The sequence below is a fragment of the Phyllostomus hastatus genome, unplaced genomic scaffold, assembly GCF_019186645.2.
Source record: "Phyllostomus hastatus isolate PE091 unplaced genomic scaffold, TTU_PhHast_1.1 phas_scaffold_1224, whole genome shotgun sequence".
NCBI lineage: Eukaryota > Metazoa > Chordata > Mammalia > Chiroptera > Phyllostomidae > Phyllostomus > Phyllostomus hastatus.
Window position 1 is genome coordinate 492,859 of NW_025334008.1, and position 25,406 is coordinate 518,264.

Here is a 25,406-nt window from a genome sequence, read left to right on the forward strand (position 1 = left end):
AACGAGCCTATGAGTGAGGTGCTCTGATTATCTCCATTTCATGGATGGGAAAACTGAGGCCCAGAGACAGAGTCACTTTGCCTAAATCCACTCAGCTATACAACAGAACAGATAGGTTCTTATATAGGTATATGCTCTGCAAACATTTTTTTTTCTTCTTAGAGGTCCCTTTAACTTTCCTCGTGGTATTCCTTGGTGGTGTTGAACTCCTTTGGCTGTTTCCCAAGAGCCTCAATTTAATCTAATTGTCCATTACTTTTCCTTATAACAAGGAAGATATGTACATATGTAAATATTTTTTATTATCCTATTTTTATATGCTAGGTGTTCCTGCATAGAACATATAATTGATTTTGTTAATATTGCTTTTTATTTGTTGATTTTTTTAATTTTGTTTTTAGAGGGAGGGGAAGGGAGAAAGAGAAACATCAATGTGTGGTTGCCTCTCACACGCCCCCTACTGGGGACCTGGCCTGCAACCCAGACACCTGCCCTGACTGGGAATCGAATCGGTGACCCTTGGGTTTGTGGGAGATGCCCAACCCGAGCCACAACAACCAGGGCTTATTTACATTCTTGATTAGGCCATTAACTTAGAATCAGTATTTAGCACTCACAGTTAGACTAATCTGTGTGGGGTTTTTTGGTGGAAGGGAGGGACTCATTATGAATTAATGTTTTTTTTAGAAACCAACAAAAATGTTCACATCAAATGCAGTACTGTTGGACATGATGAGTGAAATGAAAGCTTTTACATTCAGAAAATCAAATATCTAAAGTGGCTTTAGTATATGAATACAAAAATATTTTTGTAAATTTTTCAGAATTCTGATTACTAGATTAAATGTAAGTTCACATTTTAGTTCTTTCACTTAGTGTATATTAGTTATTCTCAAATGAAGAACGTCCTTCAGCACGAAGAGGACTTAAAATATTTTGAAGAAAATCAATTTTCTGAAACCATGAAGTCCCCTATGTATGACAGAATTAAATACATCCAATCTTTACAGATATTCAGTTTCTCACAGAATTGGACATTTTTTTTAAATAAAGCTAGAAAATCATAAGGCAAATTCAATTGTCAAAAATATGAGCAACATTATAGCAACAGCCTTTGTTCTAAGCATCTAACATGGAATAATCCATTTAATGCTATCAGGCCTTAATGGATGAGTACTCTCATTAAAAAAATGAGAAACCAGTCCTGGCTGTTGTGGCTCAGTGGATGGAACACCAAGCAGCAAAACAAAGGGTCCCCAGTTCGATTCCCAGTCTAGGGCACATACCTGGATTGCAGGCCAGGTTCCCCATAGGAGGTGTGTGAGAGGCAATCACACACTGATGTTTCCCTCCCTCTCTTTCTCCCTCCCTTCCCCTCTAAAAATAAAATCTTTTTTTAAAAAAATGAGAAAACAGCCTCGGCAGCGTAGTTCAGTCAGGGTAGAGCATCGTCCCCATACGCCAAGGTTGTAGGTTCAATCCCTGTCAGGACACATACAAAAATTAACCAATGAGCCCATAAACTAAGTGAAATGATAAATCAATATTTTTCTCTCTCTGAAATCAATTTTTTTTAATCACAAAACTGAGGCTAAGGGAGGTGACCTCACTTCCCTTCCCCAAGGTCATAGTTATTAGGAAATTCTTTTTGAAATAGTCGCTCTCTATAACGTGTTATCTGAAATGTGAATATATATACCCCCAAATTCCCTTCTTCACCCTAAGGGTGGCCCCGTGACTGCATGTACAGTGGGCCTGTCCCCAGGCTGGGGAAGTCGGGGAGGCGCAGGTCAGCAGGGGAAGCAGTTAAGTCCAATGATGAAGCGGAAGCATCTCCCACGTCAGAGAAACCGCCAGGGCGTTGTGAGCGAGGACTGAAAATGAACACACCAAGGACCGCAACTCCAGGTTGGGACCCTAGCGTCCCTGAGTTGCTGCATCACTGGAGATGAAAGCTAATGCCTTGGTTTTTGGTATTTTATTTCAAAATTGCAGCAAGAAGAGAAAAAAAAAATCAAGGGCAGCACTTGGGAGATCCAGCCTGAGAACAGAACGGAGAGAGGTGCGGAGTCGGGGCCAAGGAGTTTACTTGACCCCTCAACACACAGAGCAGCGGGGAACCCAATCCCCCAGGCCTGAGAGACAGAGCTATGGGCCCAGATGCCTGGGTCGGCCCTTATGGCTTTGGGAGTGTACCGACCACGAGGGGGCGCCAGAGACCCAGGTTCGGGCCCCCCCGGCCTTTTCCTTATTGCACTTGAGGAGAACCAGTGGTGGAGAGGTGGTGATGAACCAGCTGGGTTTAGATGCTACAGGCCGGTGGATCCCGCAGTGGCCAGGCACGGTCCGCAGCGTCACACCGGCAGCATCCACTCGTGGGCTTTTCCTCCATACTGCAGGGCAAGGGAAGCAGAGCGTGAGAGGGCAGTCCCACTGCAATTCCCAGCAGGCTCTGGGGCATCCCGGGCTCAGTGCAGGCGGAGTTGCACCCCAGGCCCTCCTAGGAGATGCTTCAGGGAGGTGTAGGGCTGCAAAGGAGTTATTCTAAACCCCTGAAGGCTCTTGGAAAAAAGCACTGGAGAAACCTGGGCAGTCAAGAGAGGAGAAGTTGTAAGACCCAATGCTTCTACCGAGTTTACAGAAGCTCTAGCTCAAGTGCCAGGAATTGAGCCCCGGCATTGCCCGGAAAGATAATCTTGGCTCAGACGAATGGAAATAGTTCCAGAGGCTCATGAGAGGAAACAGCCCTGGGTCTAGAGGCTCGTAGCAGAGACTTCTCAGGCCAAACAGATAGCCCAGGGCTCCAGGGGAATCCATGGGGAGTGGACTTCTGCGGCCAGAGGCTGCCTTAAAGTTCCACAGGCTTGTGGGAAGGGGGTTTCTCTCACCAGAAGGACAGTGGGGGTCCACAGGGGTTCGGAGAAAGGGGTTTCTCAAGCTAGGGCTACAGAGGCTACAGGAAAAGGCCACTGAGCCCCAAGGGGTATTCTAGGCCACAGAAGCTCAAGGCAGGCGGACTCAGGCAGGGGTCCAGAGGCCGATGGGAGTGTCATTATCATCTGGTGGGACTACTGGGGGGTGGGGGGGAGATGAGCTCTCAGTCCAGAGGCTCATGGGACGTGAACTTCTCTGGGGAACCAGCAACCAGCCCACCTCCCAGCAAGTGCACCTCACCTGGATGGCCTTCAGCTCCTTGTGGAAGCGGAGGATGAGCTCGGGCCCGTTTTCCATGGTGGGGATGTGGAGGTCCTGGGGAAGAAGCCGCATCCCCGTGGTGAGGCACGGGCTCCTGCCCCGTCTCCTCTCCCGTCTCCTCCCCCATCCCCAGGGGCAGCCCCACCTCACCTTGCCCTGGTACAGGATTCGATTCACCGGGCACACCTGGCAAGCGGTGCCGGAGCCAAAGACTTCGAGAACACGGCCCTCGTCCAGTGCCCGCAGAAAGTCCTTCATGGTGATCTTACGCTCTACCACCCGGAACTCACCCTGCAGGGCGAGGGGCAGTCTTGTGAGCCCAGGGCACTGCCCTGCTGCGGACACCTGCCTCTCCCGCCCTGAGGATGGTGAGAAAGACAGAGACCCAAGGGGTGGGGGACAGACACCCAGAGAGAGGGGGACGGAGACAAGCCAGTGTACCCCAGCTCCCACCCCAGCCCCCAATACACTGGCCCCCAAGAGAGCAGGACCCGGACCCCATCACGCCCTCACCCAGGTCCGAGCCATGTCCAACAGACTCTGTCTGACCACTCCAGGCAAGATGACACCGTCCAGCGGGGGGGTCACCAGCTCCAGCACTGGGTGGGGTGTAAGGGATGGGGGTGTCACTCACACCCTTGTGTGCTCCCTCCCATTCTCTTAGGGAGCCACCTCACTCCAATCCCTGAGGGCCGCAATCTGCGAGGAATTAGGTCACTGACCACTTCCATCAGGGCACAGGCGGGGGCGCAGCAGGCTCACCCCCATCCTCATGGGTCCAGTGGATGAAGATGTTCATGGTGCCCACCTCGGTCAGCTGATGGTCAGGCCCGTACAGCCAGAGGACCTGTTCACAGCCCTTATTTTTCGCCTCCTGCTGCAAGAACACTGTGGGCCCATAGTTCCTGGGGAAGGGCAACATGGTCGGTGAGGGCGAGCCGACCACAGCACAGCCCTAGATGGGTCCTTCCACACCGGGGCTGACCCTGCTCCTCGCCAGCGCACAGCCCTCTGGGGCTCCCAGCACCTCTGGGACAGGGTTACAGCTCCTCGGTCTGGAGTTCGGGGCCTGGCCTGCACGGGACTAACTTCCTTCCCTGACCACGTAGGTGACTCGGCCCCTCCCACAGATTAGAAACTGTTTACCATCGTTGTACCCAGGAAACCATCTCCTTCCCACCCTTAGGACTCAGCTCCTCCGTGAACACTCTGCAAATGCTCCAGTCGCCTCCATCAGAAGTTGTGCTGCCCTGGACACTGGGGGTCCCCCCTGTGGGGGGTGGGGGCGCCCTGGAGGGCCGGGCGGATCTAACTCATCTGCAGACCCCCCTCCACTCAGCGCGGGGCCTGGGCCCCAGGACACCCCATGCGGTGTGTGTTTGAAATGACCTGAATAAACTCCCAGCTGTGACCACACTTGCTACCCCATTCTCCGCCCTGATTGCCAACCAGAAGCCCCTCCCTGCTGCCCTGAACCAAGGCCGCGGTGAGACTGACATACAGAGAAAGATCAAATGCAGGGCCGAGGGCGCTGGAGGCCCGAGGGCCTAGGAGAGCTGGGGAGGGGGGCGAGCCTGCGTATTCAGGGGATGCTACTCCGGGGCGGTGAAACCAAGGAACTAAGTGTGAACTTTATTTCCGGAAGCTTCCCAAGGGACCAATACCAGTTTCCCTACTTACCTCCACCCACCCAATCCCCCCCTATCCCCCCCCCCATTCCTCCCCCACCGCCCCCCGCACATCCCACATGCGCGCGCACTCACCACCATGGCGCCAATGACCTCACATCCCAATTTGTGGGCAGAGCCATCCTCAACCATGTGAATCAGGACAGGGAGGGCAATGGACATCCAAGACACAGCCCAAAGCATCGCACTACACCCAGTGTCTCTGACGTCCAAGGGAGCAGCCCAGCAGCGTGAGGGCGGGACTACTTACCCCCCCAGCTTGCAGTCTCCGACCCCGCCCACCCAGGCGCGGATGAATGCTGGGTCCGCCAGGAGGGAGACAGGGTTCAGAGCGTCTCCAGGGAAGTAGGAGCCCACAGGGCAGAGAATGACGGACAGAAGGGCTCTCGTAGATCTGGAGACCCCTAGCGAGGGCTGCGATGAGCAGAAGGGGGTCATCAGTACCCTAGGAGTCCAGGCCTCGCGCCCCACCCATGAACCGGGAGTCCGGGTCCCCAGTGCTGCCCTTTAGGATTCCCCCACCCCAGTCTGGTTCCCTAGCCCCACTGCCTCCCGGCACTGAGAGTCGGGCCCACCTCGTTCCCAAGGAACAACGGGCGCACGTAGAGGCTGGCGCCGGGGCTGTCCGGAACCCAGTCCTTGTCCACCTCCACGAGCCGGCGGATGCACTCCAGGAACTCATCCTTGTCGAAACTCTGCACGGGACTCAGACGCGTCAGGGGGGCCCTGGCAGCACCCCTCGCCCTCCCTGCCCAGGGCGTCCAGAGCCCCTCACCGGCAGGCAAAGGCGCAGGGCGGAGCGCAGCATACGGTCCATGTTGAGCCAGGGTCGGAAGAGGCGCACCTCCCGGTCGCTGCCTCTGAACGCCTTCATGCCCTCGAAGAGCTGCGGGGATCACCGCTGACAGTCAGGAAGAGACAGGGAGACGCAGCCTGATGCCCAGGCATAGGGGCGCAAAAGCAGACACAGCTGGGGAGGGATGGACCCGCTGGACACACGGAGGGAGAGGGGGAGAGAGAAAAGAGAGACCCAGAGAGACAGGACACAGACGATCAAGAAAGCAAAGGACAGAGACCAGAGAAAGCAGAACAGAGCCACCCAGAGATGGAGGTGCTGAGAGAACGTGCTGCTTAAGGTGTCTCTTTCTCAGGACTGCTGATGGCGTTGGAGTTATGTTTTTAAAGAATCTTTGTAGCCCTGGCTGGCGTAGCTCAGTGGATTGAGCGCGGGCTGTGAACCAAAGTGTCGCAGGTTCGATTCCCAGGCAGGGTACATGCCTGGGTTGCTAGCCACAGCCGCCAGCAACCGCACATTGATGTCTCTCTCTCTCTCTCTCTCTCTCTCTCTCTCTCTCTCTCTCTCTCTCTCTCTCTCTCTCTCTCTCTCTCTCTCCCTCCCTTCCCTCTCTAAAAATAAATAAATAAAATCTTAAGAATCTTTGTGTTACCCAGGCTGGTGTGTGGCTCAGTGGACTGAGCGATGGCCGGCAATCCAAGGGATTGCTGGTTCGATTCCCAGTCAGGGCACGTGCCTGGTTTGCAGGCAGGATCCCCAGTAGGGGGTGCATGGGAGGCAACCACACATTGATGTTTCTCTCCCTCTCTTTCTGCCTAGGAATAAATAAAATAAAGAGCCCCTGTGTTTTAAAGAAACCAAAATAGCTATACGTGAGATAATACAATGCCCAGGATTTGCTGAAAAACCCTACAGAAAGGAGGAAGTCCAGACTAAACAAGATGGTGACCAACCACCTTAATTGGTGAAGCAAGGTGATGGGGGAGGGGTGGGGCAGGTCCTATCATTCTGCTTTTATGTTTGAAGTTCCTCATAATACAAATGCTGTTAAAAAAATTAGAGAGAGGGGAAGGAAGGGAGAAAGACAGGGAGGAAAACAGCCATTCGAGAGGAACATCGACTTGTTGCCTTTTCATAGGCTCGGCAACCAGGACAGAACCTGCAACCCTGGCAGGTGCCCTGACTGGGAATCCATCTGGCAACCTTTCCCTTTGCAGAACGATGCTCCAACCAACTGAGCCACACCGGCCAAGGCAACCCTCAAAATTCTTAATGGAAAAACATGCCTAATGTCACAGAACCGTACCCGAGGGAACAAAAATTACTCAGCTACACACCAGTTACTAGAGCTGTACTACGTTCATTCAAATCCTTACAACTACAGCTCCCTGGGAAGACTTGCCTTCAGCCATAGATTTAAGTCACAAACCAAACATCACCTGGACCTCTCTCCTCACTGGCCCGCCACCAAGCCCTGCAAAGCCGACCAGCCTCCCGAGTCCCCATGCGGACACAGTCCCATCGACGACCTGGTTACCTGACCAGACCTCTGGGCACCATCCTCAGCCCTCCCGTCCCGTCTCTCACCCAGCCGGCCAATCCCTCATGTCCCCAGACCTCTGTCCTGTCTCCTCCGATCCATCCCCCAGCTCAGGCCTCCAAGTCTCCCTATTTTCCCTGTCTGGACCTGCCCCCAGCCTGGCCTGCTGGCCTCCAGTCTCCGGGCTCCCGCTCATCCCCACATGTGCCCACAGGGGCTCCGCCCTGCTCACAGCCTCCATGGCTCCTGATGCCTTTTTCTTTTTAAGATTTTATTTATTTTTAGAAAGAGAGGAAGGGAGGGAGGGAGAGAAACATCAATGTGTGGTCGCCTCTCGTGTGCCCCCTACTGGGGGCCTGGCCCACAACCCAGGCATGTGCCCTGACTGGGAATTGAACCGGCCACCATTTGGTTTGCTGGCTGGCACCCAATCCACTGAACCACACCAGCCAGGGCTCCCAGCATCTTTGACAAGGTTCCAGCCCCTCAGCGGCCCTGATGACACCCTCAGCCTCATGCACCACACTCCAGTCCCACGATCCCCCAAAATATGGTGGGCTCTTCTTTGTGTTGTCTCTGTACTGGCTGTCCCCTCTCCCTCTGATGCCCTACGTTCCCCTCTTTTCTCAGACAGACCCCACTTTCTTTCAAGGTATTGGTAAAACTGGGTTCCTCTCCTGGCCCCCCACAATGCCTCAGCTGCCACCATCAGAGCACAGATCACCCTGACATGTAAACAAAACATGTAGTTTTCAAGCGAAGGAACTGGACCTGCTCAGGTGGGGGATCCCGCAGACCCCAGCACATGGCCCGGGATGTGGGAAGCCTCCGAAGACGGATGATGCACACACGGAAAGAGGAAACACACAGAAAGCAGACCCAGGGTGGGGGATGCGGCCACAGACAGAGCGAGAAGGAAGAGATGCAGAGGGAGAGACAGGGAGAGCAGCTGTCATGCCACCTGCAGTGAGTAGTGAAGAGCCGAGCAGGCTGGGTGCAGCGAGAAGTTCTGGAAGGGCTGGATTCGGGGCTGGCTCCAGCCCTTGTTCTCCGTCCATTCCACCAACAGCATGTGGTCGGTGAACGTCTTCCCAAACACCAGGGTCTCACCGGGGTCGGGCTTCTTATGAGGCTTCTGTGTCATTTCTAGCTGCAAGTCTGCAGCCTGAGAAAGAAAAGGGGACCCGGGTGTCCTGGAATCTGGACACAACTTCCAAACTGAAAACACTACAACTCCCATGAGTCCTTGGGGCCAAGACCCACAGGGAGGAGGCTCCAGTGGCTTCTGGAACATGCAGTTTCAACTCTTTCCCATAGCCATAAGGCAGGCAGTTAGACTACCTGATTGCCACCCACCTTGGCCTTTGAACCCTGGATCTTTTAGAGATTCCCAAAGCCCATTCCTAGCCCCCTCCTTCCCCAGATCCTGCAGTTCAGGCCTCCAACCCCTCTTTCTTGGGATCCAAAAGTTTAGTCCCCTCCTTTTACCTTGAAGCTGGATGAGGCATATCTTCTGGGCCCACACAGAAGCCAAGGGACAGAGAAAAGTTTTCGGGCCCAGATCTGGGGATGGGGACGGAAGAAAGGCGGTGAGGCCAGGAGACAGAGAGAGTGCCAAAGCCCTGGCAATGACTTCACCACCTCCTTCACATGGGAGGTCCCTCTGGCCTACTCTGTCCCAGCCCAGAGCACTCTAAATGGGGAGTACGGTCTGGCCAAGGCTTGTTTTTTTATAAACCCTCACCCAAGGATATGTTTTACTGACGTTAGAGACAGAGGAAGGGAGAGAGAGATCAGCCGCTTCCTGCTTGCACCCCGACCAGGGATGGGACCTGAAACCCAGGCAACTGCCCTGACCAGGAATCCAACCTGCAGCTCTTAGGTATACAAGACAACACTGCAACCAACTGGGCCACCCAGCCAGGGCTGGCCAAGTCTTTTGCTCTGTCCTGATTAGCAGGCAGCAGGAAGGGATCCTGGAAGAGGCCAAGTCCCTCCCTGTCCCCATGCGGGCCATCCCTAGAAAGTGCTGACTCCACTCCCATTCCCTCCTCCACGCGGGGCAAAGTCAAACATAGGCGCCTCCCACCACACAGAACTTTGGCCCCAGCCCTGAGACCGGTTCAGACAGAAGACGACAGAAGACGATGAGGGAAGGTACGCAGGTAAGTGAAGGCCTCTCTGGGGGACCCAGATTCTGATAAGAGCTAGAAAAGTGGGGGACCTCTAGGTCATGCTCCCCCAGGACCCAGGATCTATGTCCCTAGCCCCTTCTTCCCTCAGACCCAGGAATTCAGATTCCCAGCCCCGCCTTTCCTCAGACCTGGGAGTCCAGGACTTCAGCCCCCCTCCCCAGGCCCAGGGGTCCAGGCCCCCAGCCCCCCTCCCTCAGGCCCGGGAGTCCAAGTCTACATTCTTCCAGGGTATCAGACCCACTGAATTCGGATGACTTGAAGCCCCTGCCCACTTTGAACCCCAGTGATCCCAGGTCCCTTCAGATCCCAGGACTAAGGGGTAGTAGCCATGTGGACCTGGAGGCCACCCACCCCAGTCATCAGTGGACACTGTCCACATGAACACTTCTGTGCTCCTGCCTGAGGCCAGCGGGAGCAAGCAGGTCGGGCTGTGGCCAGCAGGGTGACCTCTACCCAGTGTTCATGGACCTCACAGGCCTCTTTCCCCAGCCCTAGGGGAAGACAGCTGGGTCCCGAGGCTGGGAGACAACAGCCTAGCCTGTTCCTGCCCATGAGCTGCATGAGCTGCCACCAACCAGTGAGAATGGATGTGAGTGGCAGCGGTGACTGGTCAGTAGGTGAGTCATGGAGGGAGGGAGGCTGCAATGTCCTAAAGTCTGGGCCACCAAGTCGTTGGAGTAGCCCTGGATAGTGTCCCACCAAGGGCTTCTGGCATGATTAGAGTGTTGCTCTGACACATGACCGCTAGGTGGCGATGTGTAGCCTGCATAAGCCTATGGCCACGCTTCTGTCAGAGAGGAAACAGAATACCCACAGCTGAGCAGAGACAGTCAGCGTGTTGGCAAGAGAGCAGCCTGCAGAGGGAACCAGATGGACAAAAATAAAAGACAGTAAGGTAGGGAAGAGCAAGAGTGAGAAAGAGAGACGTAGAAATAGAAAACACAAACTGGAAAGAAGACGAGACCTAGAGAATGCCAAAATAGAAATGATCGTAAGGAGAGAGGCCAAAACAACAGCTAAGAGGGAGAGAAACTCTGGGAAAGTAAGGCCGGGAGAAATCAAGGTAAGATACGGAAAGGGCGGGATAAAAAGGAGCCACGAGGGAGAGGACGAGGGAAAAGGCAACAGACGAAGACTGGATGCCGGCCACAGCACAGACAACCTGGAGAGAAACTGACTCAGAGAGACAGGCATCCAGGAGAGACAAAAAGGGGCAGAAAAACACCCACAGTGCAGAGAAGGGGCTGGTCCACGTTCAGATGGGAAATCTGCACCGGCCACAGAGTCCCTGTCGCACTGGGAGAAACTGCCTCCTCCTCCCAGGACATTTCTCTAGGGGCAGGAGTCTCACCTCAGATGACACCCCACCATCCGACACCCCAAACCATAGGGACTGGGCGCCAAGGAGACTCCTAGATGGTAGATGGGTGTTGGAACAAAGAGTGGAAAAGTAATGGGGATGAATTAAGAAACAAGGAAGGTTGGGGGCAGGATGTAGGCACAGGGCAGAGTCTCTGCTGTTTCATTACAGCCCAGGACTGTCCCCACCACAATCCAGGCCTGTCTCCCAACGTGGCCCGGGAGTGTCCCCATCAAAGCCTGGGGTTGTTTCTGTCACTGTCTAGCTAGCACTGTCTTTCACACTTCAGGATTGGCCCCCACATCAGAGCCCAGAGAAAGTCCCCATCACAGTGCAGTGCTATCCTTGTCTCACCCAGGGACTGTCCCTATCACAGCCCCAAATGGCCCCAGTGAAACCCCAAAACTGTCCTTGTCACAGCCCAGGACTGGTCCCTTCACATGTAGAACTGTCTCATTATAACCCAGGGCTCCCCATCACAGACTAGAACTGTCCTGTGACAGTTGAGACTCTCCACAGCCCAACCCCAGACCGTCCCTGTCACTGCCCATGACTGACCCACCACAATCCCCTGGAGTGCCCTAGTCATAGCCAGGCCTGTCTCCATTAGCCACTGAAACGCCAAGAAAGTAAAAATCCGCCCTGTTCTCCATCAAGCCGGATTAAGAGACCCAGCCACAGTCTGACTCAAAGGGAGCGGCAGAACACTGCTCCCAAGGTTATGCTGTAGCTGTCACGGGTTGTAATGACCTCCCCTTCTCAGAATTTTTACTGTTTCCTTCTCCACTGAAAAAAACTTGTTTTCTGAAATCATAGACTTCCTGCACTCTGCTGGTTGACGTCAAATCAGCAAAAATGGACTGTTTCAGTCTTGCCTGGAGCGTCTGTGTGGTTCTGACAATGCGAATCCGCCTCCATCTCCAACCCAGGTGCGGAGCTTTATTAGATAAGGGGTTTCTGGCACACAACTATCTTAACCTTTAGTTCCAAGAAAAAAAAGAACCTGGAATCCAATTCCCTATCCAGACCTGAGGATGCCCTCTGCGCCTACAGCCCACCCCCTCCCCTGTAGGTACTGGGGGCCTAGCCTGGCGCCCCCACAAGGGAGCTGGAGACTCCCTTCTTAGTCCCCCACCCAGTCCCGTGCCTCCCCCATAACTGTCCCCTCCTCCACGTTTCCCTTCTCAGACCTCCCGTCCTGGTCTCCTTCCCGCCAATTACCTCCCCGCACCCGACACCGCCCACCAAAGCTCTGTACTCCTTATCCACCGGGGTCCCCCGTGCTCCTCCGCGCCTCCCGGCAGCGGAACCCCGTGCCGAGGAGCGGCGCCAGGCCGGACGGGCTGCGCCGAGTGATCCTCCCGGAAGTGCGCCTGCCCGCGGGGGCTCTCCAGCCCCACGGCGCGGGGCCGCCGCGGACCCACCTGCCCCAGTGCGGCTCCCGCCATGGTCTGTGCGGCGGGGAACTGTGCCCGCCCCAGATTAAGGCGTCCGGCCCCGCCCGGTCCACGCCCCCTCGCACTGAAGGCCCCAAGATTCCATTATTACAGGGTGCCCTCGTGGAGAGGAGTCTGCTGCAGAGCGCATGCGCTAGAACGCACCCCCGGACTAAGAGCGAATGGGAAGACTCCCTCCTCCCAGCCCCTTCCGGGGTCTGTTCCAGTCCCGCTACTGCCGTTCAAGAGCTTGCACGCAGCGTTTTCAAAGATGCATTTTAATAGGTTCTGCCACACAGCGGGAGTGAGGAGAAGCAGCCCCTAATGAAATCGCCCAAGTCGGCCGTTTCTGCTGCCCGTCACTATCAGAACCAATAAGGAGAGACAAGGATTGAATCTTCATGGGCGCTTTATTCAGATGCTGGCGGTCTGAGAAGACGGCGGGTTGTGTACCCTAAAATCCGTCTTAACATCCCATCTCAAACCAGCCTCTTTTTTTTTTTTTTATTAGGAGGAGGGAGGGTAGGTGAGGGGTTTGGAGGGAAAGTTTAATTGGAGAAGGGTTGCAGAGGGGCAAGGGGGCGGAGGGGCGATCTTCCTAGTACTTCTTTATCTGTGAATCAACACTTCCTCTGTGTCCTGGACACGGCCTCCCTGGAACACCGTGGCATGCAGGCCCCCTGGGGCACAAAGTTTGAATTGCTTGTCAACCTCCTGGAGTCAGCAGGTCATGTATTGCAATTCCTGGAATAACAGCTTTCCTCAAGCATCGGTCACTGGAGCCTGCCAGCTAACTAACGCTAAAATCTTTAACTCTTGAGTTCCCGGATCAGTAAGAGAAGAAAGGCCAGCACCTTTGCAGATCTCCATCCTTTCCTTGGTGAAAGGGAAAAGTACACTGTACGTGGCGGTGGGTGCGTATCACGTAAATGAAAAGGGTAAGGACTTTGGGAAAAGGCCTCTGAAGAGGGTGGCCGGCAGGGATGAAGGGGTTGCAGGCAAAAACCCTGTTTGAATACAGTTTTTCTGTCATTTTTTAAGCCATAAAAACACATGGCTCACCATGCCTCCTTCCAGTCCTTTTCATGAATGGGTCCCGAAAATGGTCAATTCCCCAACTTATCAATGAGCCCGTAAGAATAGCTTCTAGAGCAAGGATTTCCTGCTTGCCCGCCTCCCCTCCCCCTTCCTGAGGGTTTCCCCAACTGCAGAACCCCCAGGAGCAGAGTCAGCCAATTGCTCCGCAGTCACTGTGCCGCCCAAACTTTCCGTGGCCAGAGTTCCCCCAACTCCTGCATCCAGGTTATTGTGACTCCAAACGATTGTTCCTACTGTATCCTCAAACTCAAGCCCAAAGCCACGATCCCTCCATAGACCTACTCTGGAAAGTTTTGTCCCCAGATTCTGTTCCCCAGCCGGAACAGCCACAGGCACAGGCAGTCAAATTCCAAACATTCCCCTAGCAGGGTGTCTCCCAGCTTTCATTCCTCCCCACCTCACCACCCCGCCAGGGGCTGTCGTGGAGCGCGGTGCCCGCAAGACTGCTTAGGCCCTGGCTGGTGTGAGTCCTCGGTCTGCGAACCGAGGGTCGCGGGTTGATTCCCAATTAGGGCGCATGCCTAGGATTCGGGGTCAGTTTCCGGTTGCGGCGTGCGAGAAGCAACGGATTGCTGTCTCTCTCACACCTCGTTGTTTCTCTCCCTCCTACTCCCTCCCTTCCGCTGTCTCTAAAAATAAAAAATGAACAAAAAAAGACTGCTTGGTCACGCCTCTGCCAATCAGCGACTGCCTCACCCCCCGCAGCTGCCAATCCACAGCAGCCATGCAGTTCCACCCCCACACCTGGGGGACACACCCCCCGACTGGGCACAGTGCCCCGGGGGCGGAGGCGGGGGCAGTCCAGAGTCTGCCTTCCAAAGCAGGGGAGACCGAGGTCCCCCAGTTTCCTACCCGCCCCGTTTCTTCCTCCCCCAAACCCAGAAGTCCCGACCCCCAGCTCTTCCTCTCTCTGCCCCAGGAGTCTCAATCCCCAGCCTCCCCGGCCCTCAGAACTTCTAGCGCCGGCCACCCTACGGCTCCACAAAGGGCCGAGAACAAACAGGAGGCCCTTTGGCTTCATCTCCTGCGTTATCTCCTAATTAGAGCCTAATTGACTCTCCCCTGCGAACCTTTTAACTGGGTCACTGGTGAAGCCAACCCGCAAACACTCTTCCCTGGGGCCCCAGTCGAGAAGCTCCTGCTGCAAGGTCTGCTGGGAGTTGCAGTCCCTCGGGTGGAGGCCAAGCTTAGGGCTAGAGTGGGGGGCATGCGGGGGCAGTGTGGACAGAAAATAAATGTAATGATGACCTCCTCCTTTTGGCTGCAAACTGCTTTTTGAAAAGATTTTATTTATTTTATTTGTTTAGAGAGGGGAAGGAAGAAAGAGAAGCATCAGTGTGTGGTTGCCTTTCATGTGCCCCCTACTGGGGACCTGGCTCACAACCTGGACACGTGCCCTGACTGGGAATGGAACCTACGACCCTTTGATTCGAGAGCCAGGACTCAACCACTGAGCCACACCAGCCAGGGCTGCAAATTGCTTTGATGGGAGCCTGTGGGTGGTTTGGCACACTGGTAAATGAGCTTAACATCTAGAGTCGGGGACTGGACCCGAGAGGCAGAGGGCAGAAGCTGGAATTTGGGAGACTGAGTTTGGGGTGGGAGAGCCCTAGTCAGAGGAGCCCGACTGGAAATGAGGGCAATCCGGAAGGGTGTCGGGGGCCTCCACAGGGGCTCCCCGCTTGGCCTTGATCCCATAGCCCAGCTCTGCACCCCCGGTCACGAACAGCTCACAGCCGGTGCAGAAGGTGGCTTCAGCGGCCAGGAACACCGCAGCAGCCGCCACCTCGGCAGGATTGCCCATGCGGCCCAGAGGCTGGAGAGAGACCAGGTGAAAAGGAGGTCACAGGGAGCCCTCTCCTGCTTGCGCGTACCAAGGGGACGTGGCCCCCACCCCTATGCCCGTCTCTACCTGGTTTAGTATGCCCTCCTGGATAGCGGTCTTGGGGTCAGGTGATGCGGCTGCCAGCTCCTGCCACATTGGGGTCCAGATGTTTCCTGGGGAGATACTGGGGGAAGGGAGAAGAGAGAATTGGGCGGGTCTGCCACACACACACTTCTCCTACTCTGGCTCACCCCCTGTCTTCCCACTTCCCCAAGGGGCCTCTCCACCCATCGAAGCTTCATCTCACCAGTTGACTCTCACACCGTATTGACTCTCGTCCAGGGCCAAGCCCTTGGTCATGGCTGCCAGCGCCCCCTACAGGAGACAGGGCCAGGGCGGGGAGAAAGTTCAGTCCCGGGAAGGTGAGGCTCCCCCACCAGCCCCACCCCCACGAGGGTCAGGCAGGGGCATCAGAATGGGAAAGTCATGCCCTCCCTGCAGGCTACCTGGGGATGCACCGGGCTGGCTCGTTCTCTCTCTCTCTAAAATTTTATTTATTTATTTTTAGAGAAAGGGGAAGGGAGAAAGAGAGGGTGAGAAACATCAACGTGTGAGAGAAACATCTATTAGTTGCCTCTAGCACGCTCCCAACCTGGGAGCTGACCCACAACCCAGCTATGTGCCCTGACTGGGAATCAAACTGGTGACCTTTCGATTTCCTGGACGATGTCCAAGCCGCTGGGCCACACCAACCAGGGTTACGCCTTATTTCTTGGGGGACACTTGATGCCTAACAACACGTCACAGGTTTTTATGCCTCGGGTCAGAGGCCCCTAGTGGGCCAGTAGGGTGGGAAGGAAGAAGCAAGGGGGTACCCCAATGGCCTACCTTAGTAGCCACGTAGGTAATTGCCTGAGACTGGGCAACGGCTCCCACCAGGCTGGTGATGTTGATGATATTCCCCCGGCTCTTCCGCAGGTAGGGGAGGGCGAGCTGGGGAGAGAGGAGGCGGAGTAAGCAGCCAAGGCCTGGGAGCTCCTCCAGCCCAAGGGAGCACACGCTGTCGTCCGGGACAATGGCCGCTGTCCCTGGTGTGCTCACTAGCTGATCTGTGTGATTTGCAGAGACAGCATCCAGAGTGCCCTCACTGGCTCAGCCCAGGGCCTCGGGTCTCTGGGTCTCAGCGCTTAAGGTGTCTCCCCCTGCATCTCTTCCACAGTCTGTCTCTCCCCCATCCTCTTTCTGCCCCATCCCCCTTTTCTGGGTCTGTGTATGTTATTCAGACTCCTGTCCACATTAAGACAGAAAAACACAACATGGCTGCCTTTTTTTTTTTTTTTTCAAAAATAGGAGGAAGCTCTTTTACCCCTGGAGGGGAAGGGAGTTTCTCCAAGTTTCAGGGAGAGCTCTGTGGTCACACTGTGGGAGGCTTTCAGGAAATGAACCCCATATTCTACCAACTACTCCCCTAAAACTCCCTGGCTACCTGGAGGTCCCTAAACGAACTCTCCTTCCCTCTCTGTCTCCCAGTTTTTTCCCTGTCCGTGACCTTGAAGAGATTCGAACCGTGTGTCCTTCAGCCCTTGTTTGCTCTAGGCAGCTGAGCTGCCCCTCCCCCCCCCCCCCAGGCCTGCTCCTGCCGCGAGAGATGAACACACACACACACACACACACACACACACACATACACAGAGACAGGCGCCAGCTCCCCAGGGGTTCTCACTCCCCAGGGGTTCTCACGAGCTGAGTGGGAGCAGAAATTGGCTCCCTCCCCGGCTCACCCCACCCCCGGCTCTTTCAAATCTTTTACTCTCCAGAAACAGCTTCCGCACCATTCTCCGTGCTGTCTGTCTTCAAATACACCCTGAGCGTCCCAACCTCAGGGCCTCTGCGCGTACTGTGCCCTCTGCCTGGAATGCTTATCCTCACGCAGCCATGCTGATCACTCCCACGGTGACCAGCCACCCTGGCTTGGCCAGGGCTAAGGGGTTTCTGAGGACATGGCACATCCAGTCTACAGTTTCAGTGCTAAAGTGGGACAGTCCTGGGTGAACCTACTCTCTCAGCAACTGCAAATCCCCTTCGGATGTTGCCTTCCCTGACCATCCGGTGTATTTAAAAACTGCAAACCGCCCCTCCCCCAGGTCCCCATCCCACTTCCTGATTCCTTTTCTCTGTGGCCCACATGCCGCCTGACATGCCGTTTATTTATTTTATTTTTATTACTTTTTAAAATCTATTAGAGAGACAGGAAGGGAGAGAGAAGGAGAGAAACATCAGGGTGAGAGAGAAACATCGACTGGCTGCCTTCCATATGCGCCCCAACTGGGGGCCAAACCCCAACCCCTGCACGTGCCCTGACTGGGAATCGAACTCGGGAACCCTTTTGGTTCACAGAACGATGCCCAACCAACTGAACCACACCAGCCAGGGCACCACATGTATTTTACTTACTTATTTGCTCATTTTCTGTCTCTCCCACCAGCATGCAAAAATCCACAAGGGAACAGCTGAAATTGTTATTTTCTTTGGCACAGAGTAAGGCACTCAGTAAGTATCTTTTGAACAAGGGAAAGGATTTACGGAGGCTCTGCTGTGGCCTGGCCCCGCTGTCAGCAGCACACAGGGGAGCCCATTGAGGAACAGGAGGTGACTGACAAGCACAGGGGGTCACGTGACCCCTAACAGAACCAGTCTTTGCAGCCCGGCAGTCTGAGGCCAAAATAACCAAATAATTCCTTTACGTTTTTATTTGTTTGTTTTTAGAGAAAGGGGAAAGGAAGGAGAAAGAGAGGGAAGAGAAACATCAATGTGTGGTTGCTTCTCATGCACCCCCAGCTGGGGACCTGGGCCACAACCCAGGTATGTGCCCTGACTGGGAATCGAACCTGCGACCCTTTGGTTCCCAGCCCGCCAAGTTTAACAAAATGCTTATAATCGCCAAGCTAGAAATGGAGGTGGTGGTTCTTTTGCTTTTATAATACCCCCAGGGGATTCTGCCCCAGGGCCTTTTCACGTTCTTTTCTTAGTGAGTGAAACACTCTGTACCCTATTTCTCCACTCCCTTCCCTCCCACTCAAGGTCCAGATCAGACCTCACCTTTCCCCTTCTACTTCTCCCAGGCTCCGTTTGCCCAACTCGTACCTCGAAGACCTCATGCTGACTGAGGTTGATGAGTCACAGGAAACAGAACGGGTCAAGGTCCATGATAAACAATAACAGCTTGCAGACAGCGAACTCTGTGCCAGGTGTGTTCTAAGGGCTTGGTGGGTATTGAATCGACGCTCATTCAATTCTCAGAACAACCTGGGAACTAGGTACCATGATTAGCCCTAGTTTACAGACAGTAACACCGAGGCACCGAGAGGCTGAGTACCTTGCCCAATGCTGCCAGTAGGAAGTGGCAGAGAGCTTAGGCAGGCGGGCCCTAGATGGACTCTTTACTCACTCCCACTCACAGGCAGCAGAGTCAGGGAGCCAATAGAGGGAGGCAGGGACTCAGGTACAGAGAGAGCCAGGCCGCATTTATCAGACTGCCACCCTGCCCCGTGGGTCCAGTGTATCAGCTTTTCAAGGGAAATTAAAATCCAGTTGCTATGTGAAATCACTTTTAAATGCTGGAGGGCCACACACATACACAAAGCTATTATGGGCTATGGTGTACAGGAGGTGAACAGAAATTGGGGACAAGAGCTAGGGTTCACCGGTTGAGCAGGGAATGACCCAACTGGAGACACTGCACCCAGATCTCAGATCAAACCTGGAAGATAGCACCCTGGCTTTCCCCACACCGGTGACCCCTGGCCCACTCACTCCCTGGGCCTCCCCCATCTTGCCGTCTACACTTGCTTCTCCGAGCTCCTCCAGCAAGCCGGTGAGCTCCACAATGACGTCTCCAGGCCTGGACCCTCACCCCAGACCCAAGAATCCCACTCAACACGCCCTCCCACCCCACCTGCTCCACCCCAGGGGTCCCCATCCCACACTTGCTAAGCAAATAACAACAAAAATTTCTTTATTTCTGCAGTTCACCCCCATATCTAGTCTATGAGGAAATCCTGACAATTCTACCTTCAGAATGGACCCAGAATCGGACCACTTCTCACCAAATCCACAGCCACCAGGCTGGTCAGATCCAACATCACCTCCTGCCTGGACCACCTACAAAGCCCCCTGATTCAGCCTTGGACCCATCTGTTCCCCAGGCAGCCGCCAGAGGGCGCCAGTTTCCACTCACAAGAGTTCATATTCCCCTTCCAGCTCAGAACCCCTCATGGCTCCGGGCTCACATTCCCTGTCAAAGCAAAGTCCTCTCCGTGGTTTATAAGGCCCCATACATCTGGGTTCTGTTGCCCGCTCTCTGCCCTCACCGAGCGCCCTCTCCTCTGTGCTCACACTGCCTCAGTCGCACTGCCCTTCTGACCTGCACGCCGAGCACCCCCACCCCAGGGCCACTGCACTGGCTGTTTCTCCGCTGGACCACCATTCCCCATAGATCTCCTTGGGGTACAACTCAAACGTCACCTCTCTGAGAAGCCTTCAGACCACCGCACCCTGTCTAAATGAGTGCACAGCCCTGGCCGGGTGGCTCAGTTGGTTGGAGTGTCATCCCAGTACACCAAAAGGCTGGCTGTTCGATTCCCGGTCAGGGCACACATGGGAGGCAACCAATGAATATTTTTCTCTTACATCGACGTTTCTCCCCCCCTCTCTAAAATCAATAAAAACATATGCTCAGGTGAGAATTAAAAAAAAAAAAAAAGCACTGGCTGGTGTGGCTCAGTGGGTTGAGCACCAGCCTGTGAACCAAAAGGTCACCAGTTTGATTCCTGGTCAGGGCACATGCCCGGGTTTCAGACCAGGTCCCCAGGCCAGATCTCCAGGACAGGGTTCTCAAGAAACAACCACACATTGATATTTCTCTCCCTCTATTTCTCCTTCTCTTCCCCTTTCTCTAACAATGAATCAATAAAATCTTTAAAAAGAAGTGCTGTGATAAAAAGAAGCATTCTGTTTATCATAGAGAATGCGTATGTGTGTATAAGTGCCACGTACGCAAGGATGGTCGGGAAAGGCCTTTGGGAGGAGGTGGACCGTGAAGAGAGATGAGAAGCAGGGGGCATTATGGGAAGATTCAGAGGAAGGGTACAGAGCTAGAGGGAGATACTCTTTGTTCCCAACAGCTATTGGTGGGGCGGCAAAGCTGTGACTGCCTATTACTGCCTTGCCCATGTTCTCCACACCCCCACCCACCACCCCAGGAAGATCCTGAAAGGTTCCTGAGAAGGCAGACTATGCACCCACCCAGGCAGCTCTGGTTGGAAGTGGGGATTTGCGCCATTTATTCTCTACAAAGCACAGAGCCCTTGGGGAATAAGACTAAAGCAAGGCACGGAAAACACTGCTCACAGACAAAGCGGATCTAACAATCTCAATGTCAGGAGGCCACCTGGCCCAAACAGCCAGGGCCCCAGCTTTCACCTTGGTCAGGGTGTACGGCCCCAACAGGTTCACTTCCAGCAGGCTCCGAAGTTGCTCTGCAGAGGTCTCCTCAGGCCACTGTGGAGGCGGGTCTAAGGGCAGAGGGTGGGGAGAGAGAGAGAGAGAGTGAAGGAGCCACGTGGGCAGGAGAACCAGAGGGAAATGGGGACAGTAGAGAAGGGTGAGGGGCCCAGGTGGGGCTGGCACACAGCAGGGTTGGGGATGGTGAAAAGGGAGGTTGCACAGCAACTAATAAAGAAAGCAGTGTCAAGGCCAGAAGGACTGGGTTTGAATCTCAGCCCTGCCATTTCCTGGCTGTGCAGTTTTGGGCAAGTCCCTTTGCCTCTCTGTGCCTCAGTCTTCTCATCTGCAGAATGACAATGACCCCTCTTGAGCTTAGAAATGTCACAAGTCAATATTTATGCCTGACACGCAGCACCATAATGTGTTTGTTGAATATGGTTAACCTTGAACACAGGTCTTATGTACACGCAAATTTTTTTCAAAAAATATACAGTCACCCCTCTATATCTGGGATTCATATCTGTAGAATCAACCAACCGCAGATCAAAAACAATAATATTTTAGCCCTGGCTGGCATGGCTCAGTTGACTGAGTGCTGGCCTCCGAAATGCAAGGTCACTGGTTTGGTTTCCAGGCAGGGCACAAGCCTGGGTTGTGGGCCAGGTCCCCAGCAGGGGGCGTGCGAGAGGCAACCACACATCAATGTTTCCCTCTCTTCCTTCTTTCCCCTCTCTCAAAAGCAAGTAAAATCTTTTTTAAAAATAACATATTTTTAGTTTTTCAATGAGTTTACATTCAATATTATTTTGTATTTGTTTCAGGTGCACTGCACAGAACAGGAGCATTTTCCATCCACAGAGGGAACCTGCAGATGCAGAGCGCTGGCTGTGTGCATCGTTCTACTCTATTTTAGACAAGACACTTCAGTGTCTAAGGATTTTGGTCAGCGAATGGGTCCTGGGACCAATCCCCCACAGATACCAAGGGACTGAGGTAAAGTTTGCAGCAGTCAAAATTTCCAAGTGGATTTTCGACTGCACGGGGGTGAGAACCTCTCACCCCCACCTTGCTGGGGGTCAGTGATAAACAGCAGGAACTGAGGGGTGGTTAGAGGGGGAAAAAAATCAACATTTCTAAAAAAAGGAGCTGGAAAGACAGGAGAGTGAGAGAGCATGGGGATGTGCTCATCACTGGTCAGGTATACTTGGTCAGCTCTCAGTTTGCAAGCCGTGATTGGTAAAGTCCCTGTGAACACCAAACTGGTGAGTACTGACCCACAGTCCCTCAGGAAAGTCTGCACGTGTAATATCCCGTCATAATATGAATCTGCTATGGGCTAAATGTTGGTTCCCTCAAAAAGTTCATGTGTGGCCCTGGCCATGCGGCTCAGCTGGTTGGAGCATTGCGCCCGCACAGCAAAAGGCTGTGAGTTCCATTTCCGGTCAGGACACATACCTAGGCTGTGGGTTCAATCCCTGGTAGGGGTGTGGACAGGAGACAATCGAAGGAATAAACATATCCTTGGCTGAGGAATAACAAATTTTGGGGGGGAAATTAAAAAACAACTCATGTATTGAAATCTAATCTTTAAGGTGATGGTGTTTGGAGGCAGGGCCTTTGGGAGGTGATTAGGTCATGAGGTGGAGCCTTCGGGAATGGGATTTGGGCCCTTAGAAAAGACACTCCAGGAGCTCCCTAGCCCCCTCCACTATGTGAGGGCACAAGGAGAAGCTGGCCCTCACCATTTTTTTCTTTAAGATTTCATTTATCTATTTTTAGAGAGAGGAGAAGGTGGAGAGAGATATCAATGTGTGGTTGCCTCTCACACGCCCCCTACTGGGGACCTGGTGCAGGTATGTGCCCTGGCTGAGAAACCAGCAACCCTTCGGTTCGCAGCCCACGCTCAACCCACTGAGTCACACCAGCCAGAGCCTACCAGCCCCTTGATCTTGGACTTCCTAGGCTCCAGATAAAAACTGTGAGAGATAAATCTTTGCTATTTAAGCCACCCAATTGATGGTATTTCTGTTAGAGCAGCCTGAACAAACTGTGACAATGCCTGTCTGTGTGCACACACATATATGTACATACATGTACATACATGGATACCTAACATATATTATAATCTTCAATCCTAAAGACAGCTCACGCTGGTAAACTCTATTTTATTGATTTTTCAAAGAAGTTGATCATCGAGGGCGGCCCCACGCACAGGAACCAGCCTGGTGGTTCAGACCAGTTCAACTGGCCCCACAGCAGGGTTCCTGTGCCGTCCCCTCCCATCTCTGACCTCCGGGCATCTTTCGGCCTGAGAACTGAAACCAGGGCAAAGCGTCCTCTTGCTCAACCTCTTGTGTGACCTGGTTGCAAACAGTTCACCTCTCTGAGCCTTGGTTTGCAAGCATGAGGCATTCTTTTAAGGGGCAGTTGTGAAACTGAGGGCAGTTTCCCTCTGAAGTCACCACACTGAGCCCTGCACGCTGCACGCTGCTAGCACACCTCCACAGTCCTCGGCAACAGAAAGGCCATCAGCCCCACCCAGAAGTTCTGGTCGTGAAGGGCTGACTAGTCTACTTGTTTAATATGCACAACCCTACAGGAAGGACCATCATCACTCTTATTCCCATTTTAGAAATACAGAAACTGCCCCGACTTCTGTGGCTCAGTGGATTGAGCGTGGGCCTGCGAGCCAAAGGGGCGCCAGTTGATTCCCAGTCGGGGCACATGCCTGGTTCAGGACTCCAGTAGGGGGCGCATCAGAGGGAACCACACATCAGTGTTTCTCTCTCCCTCCATCCCCCTCTCTCTAAAAATAAATAAATAAAATCTTTAAAAATGAAATCTAGAAACTGAGGTCTGGAGAGACTGAGGTGTGGAGAGGGGCGCTCACCCCGCCGGCATGGGGGAGAGTAAGCACAGGTGCGGAGGATTCCACGGCCGTCCTGCCCTGTCCGGGAGGACGGAGAGGAGGGTGAGGAAGTCAGGGGCAGAGAAAAGGGGAAACTGAGGCTCAGGAGGAAGGGGTGGGAAGCCAGGGGTTCGGCTGACAGAGGTGGAGAATGGCCCTCCCGCTTCACAACTCACGACGGCCGGCGTTGTTGACCAAGCAATCCAGGCGGCCAAAACGGCGGATGGTCTCCGAAACGAGGGTCTGAGAAGAAAGACGTCTCATGAGCTAGGAGTGTTGGCAGCCGGGGTCCCCAAAAGCAAGGCAGGGAGGGGACAGGAGCTAGAGGAAGTGAGGGACTCCCCCAAGTCACCAGGCACAGCAGGAGAAGAGGAGACAGGAAGCCAGGGCTGCCCAGAGCCCGGAGGTCACATCTGCCGGAGGTCACATCTGCCGTCACTACTCCAGAGCCCCATGGGGGCAGATACCGGTGAGATATTGACTAAAGGGAGGGGTCAGAAACCCTGAGACAGGAGAGGGAAAACTCTTACAGAAAAAGACCTACCCAGTGTGAGGGACACATTTGTTCCACTTATGGGACAGGTGTGAGAAGAATCTTGAAGACATGGGAGATAAAAGAGAACCTACCCAGGAGACCCTGGACCCAGAAGCACAATCAGGGAGAGTCTCGCACAGGGGAAGGAGACTGAGCTGACACCTTTGGGGCCTGAACAGTTTAGCCAGGAGAAGAGGGAAGGGTAGAGGGAACAGCATGTGCAAAAGTCTGGACAAAAACAAAGCTTGGAGAGAAACGGGACTTAGGGAGTGGGAACAGAAAATACGCTTACCCTCATATCTTCCTCCCGAGTCACGTCAGAGAGGATAAAGACAGTTCTAGGAAGCTCCTGCTCCAGGGCCCGGCCCCCCGACTCTGCAGGGAAAAAAAGGCTGGGGGCCTGGACTCCTGGGTCTGGGGGAGGAGGGGCTGGGGGCCTGCACTCCTGGGTCTGGGGGACGAGGGGCTGGGGTTCAGGACTGAGAGAACTTCACTCACCCATTTTGTCACAGATAACCACTTGCGCCCCGCTTTCCGCTGAGAACAAGAACAGGACAGGTTATCCCAGCGGAGACCTTGGTGAAGGCCTCTGATGCCCTCTTGTGGCCATCTTGAGCGGGGCCTATTGCCCAACTCGGCTCTCCTCGTGACCCCAGTCCCCTGAGGACAAAGGGCAGAGGCCTTGACCAATCTGTTCCTCAGCTACTCCAAGTACCTGCTGGGGTTCCTGAGACCCCCTATCGCTGGCTTCCGGAGTAAACCCTAAATCTGCAAGAGCTATGCTCCCAAACCATCCGTTTTGTAGCTTTGGCTGAGACCCAGAAAGAGGGAGGAAGGGAGTTGGAGGCTTGCCAAACAGGCTTCGGGGTACCACTCCCCCCCCTTTCGTCAGCAAAGAGAACTGGATTTTATAAGATAAGATCTTCTTCCCACCCTCGTTAGACCCTGAGGTCGCTCCTCTCCCAGATTCCAGCACGCTACCAGCCAAGACCCCCTCACCGAAGGCTCGCACGATCTGTTCTCCGATGCCGCGTCCGCCCCCGGTCACGATGACCACCTTCCCGGCATAGCGCGATCCCGTAGCCATCCTGTCCGTCGGTCTCTCCCTCTCTGACTCCCTCTGGCACTCCTCCTAGCCCCAAAGTCAGGTGAGGCTGTGGGCTGTAACCTAGGCGCCCAGCCCCTGCGGGGGGCGTTGCCAGAAGTCCAGATACCTGGCAATTAGGCCCCTACCCCCTCCTCCCGGAAATTCAGTAGTCCCACCCACCCCCTTTGCTCGCACGCAGGAGGTCCCTGCCCCTTCTTCCCTGGGGACCCAAGATTCC

The 25,406-nt window shown here is 54.3% G+C and overlaps 2 protein-coding genes and 1 long non-coding RNA gene across 5 annotated transcripts; 1 reads left to right on the forward strand and 2 right to left on the reverse strand.

The window, feature by feature from the left end:
* Positions 1–1,963: 1,963 nt before the first annotated feature.
* BCAT2 (branched chain amino acid transaminase 2) lies at positions 1,964–12,336 on the reverse strand. The gene is made up of 11 exons (XM_045856185.1): positions 12,199–12,336; positions 8,708–8,782; positions 8,181–8,384; positions 5,659–5,769; positions 5,459–5,578; positions 5,134–5,297; positions 3,958–4,100; positions 3,709–3,794; positions 3,346–3,486; positions 3,175–3,249; positions 1,964–2,393 (listed from the first exon to the last, which is right to left on the reverse strand). Exons 1-11 carry the CDS (start codon positions 12,220–12,222, stop codon positions 2,355–2,357), a joined length of 1,182 nt encoding a protein of 393 aa, XP_045712141.1. The 5' UTR covers positions 12,223–12,336; the 3' UTR covers positions 1,964–2,354.
* Positions 9,263–13,274, forward strand: LOC123830196. Of its 3 annotated transcripts, none has more exons than XR_006787731.1 (4): positions 9,263–9,384; positions 9,904–10,031; positions 11,591–11,703; positions 12,325–13,274. It is a non-coding gene; the product is annotated as an uncharacterized LOC123830196 (long non-coding RNA). The 3 variants fall into 3 exon arrangements; XR_006787732.1 differs by having other exon boundaries at positions 12,496–13,274; XR_006787730.1 differs by having other exon boundaries at positions 11,591–13,274.
* On the reverse strand, positions 12,340–25,301 carry HSD17B14 (hydroxysteroid 17-beta dehydrogenase 14). Its single transcript, XM_045856186.1, has 9 exons — positions 25,081–25,301; positions 24,580–24,618; positions 24,374–24,456; positions 23,723–23,789; positions 20,615–20,706; positions 16,022–16,126; positions 15,441–15,508; positions 15,221–15,317; positions 12,340–15,124 (listed from the first exon to the last, which is right to left on the reverse strand). Exons 1-9 carry the CDS (start codon positions 25,166–25,168, stop codon positions 14,918–14,920), a joined length of 846 nt encoding a protein of 281 aa, XP_045712142.1. The 5' UTR covers positions 25,169–25,301; the 3' UTR covers positions 12,340–14,917.
* Positions 25,302–25,406: the final 105 nt, after the last annotated feature.

Coding starts and splice junctions, on each gene's coding strand:
- BCAT2 (XM_045856185.1), bottom strand. CDS start 12,222: ATGGCGGGAGCCGCACTGGGGCAG. Junction 5,298..5,458: donor CGTTGTTCCTTGGGAACGAG/GTGGGCCCGACT, acceptor TGCTCATCGCAG/CCCTCGCTAGGGGTCTCCAG. Junction 2,394..3,174: donor AGGAGCTGAAGGCCATCCAG/GTGAGGTGCACT, acceptor CTTGCCCTGCAG/TATGGAGGAAAAGCCCACGA.
- HSD17B14 (XM_045856186.1), bottom strand. CDS start 25,168: ATGGCTACGGGATCGCGCTATGCCGGGAAGGTGGTCATCGTGACCGGG. Junction 24,457..24,579: donor GGTTATCTGTGACAAAATGG/GTGAGTGAAGTT, acceptor TTTTCCCTGCAG/AGTCGGGGGGCCGGGCCCTG. Junction 16,127..20,614: donor GGCCGTACACCCTGACCAAG/GTGAAAGCTGGG, acceptor CTCTCTCCCCAG/CTCGCCCTCCCCTACCTGCG.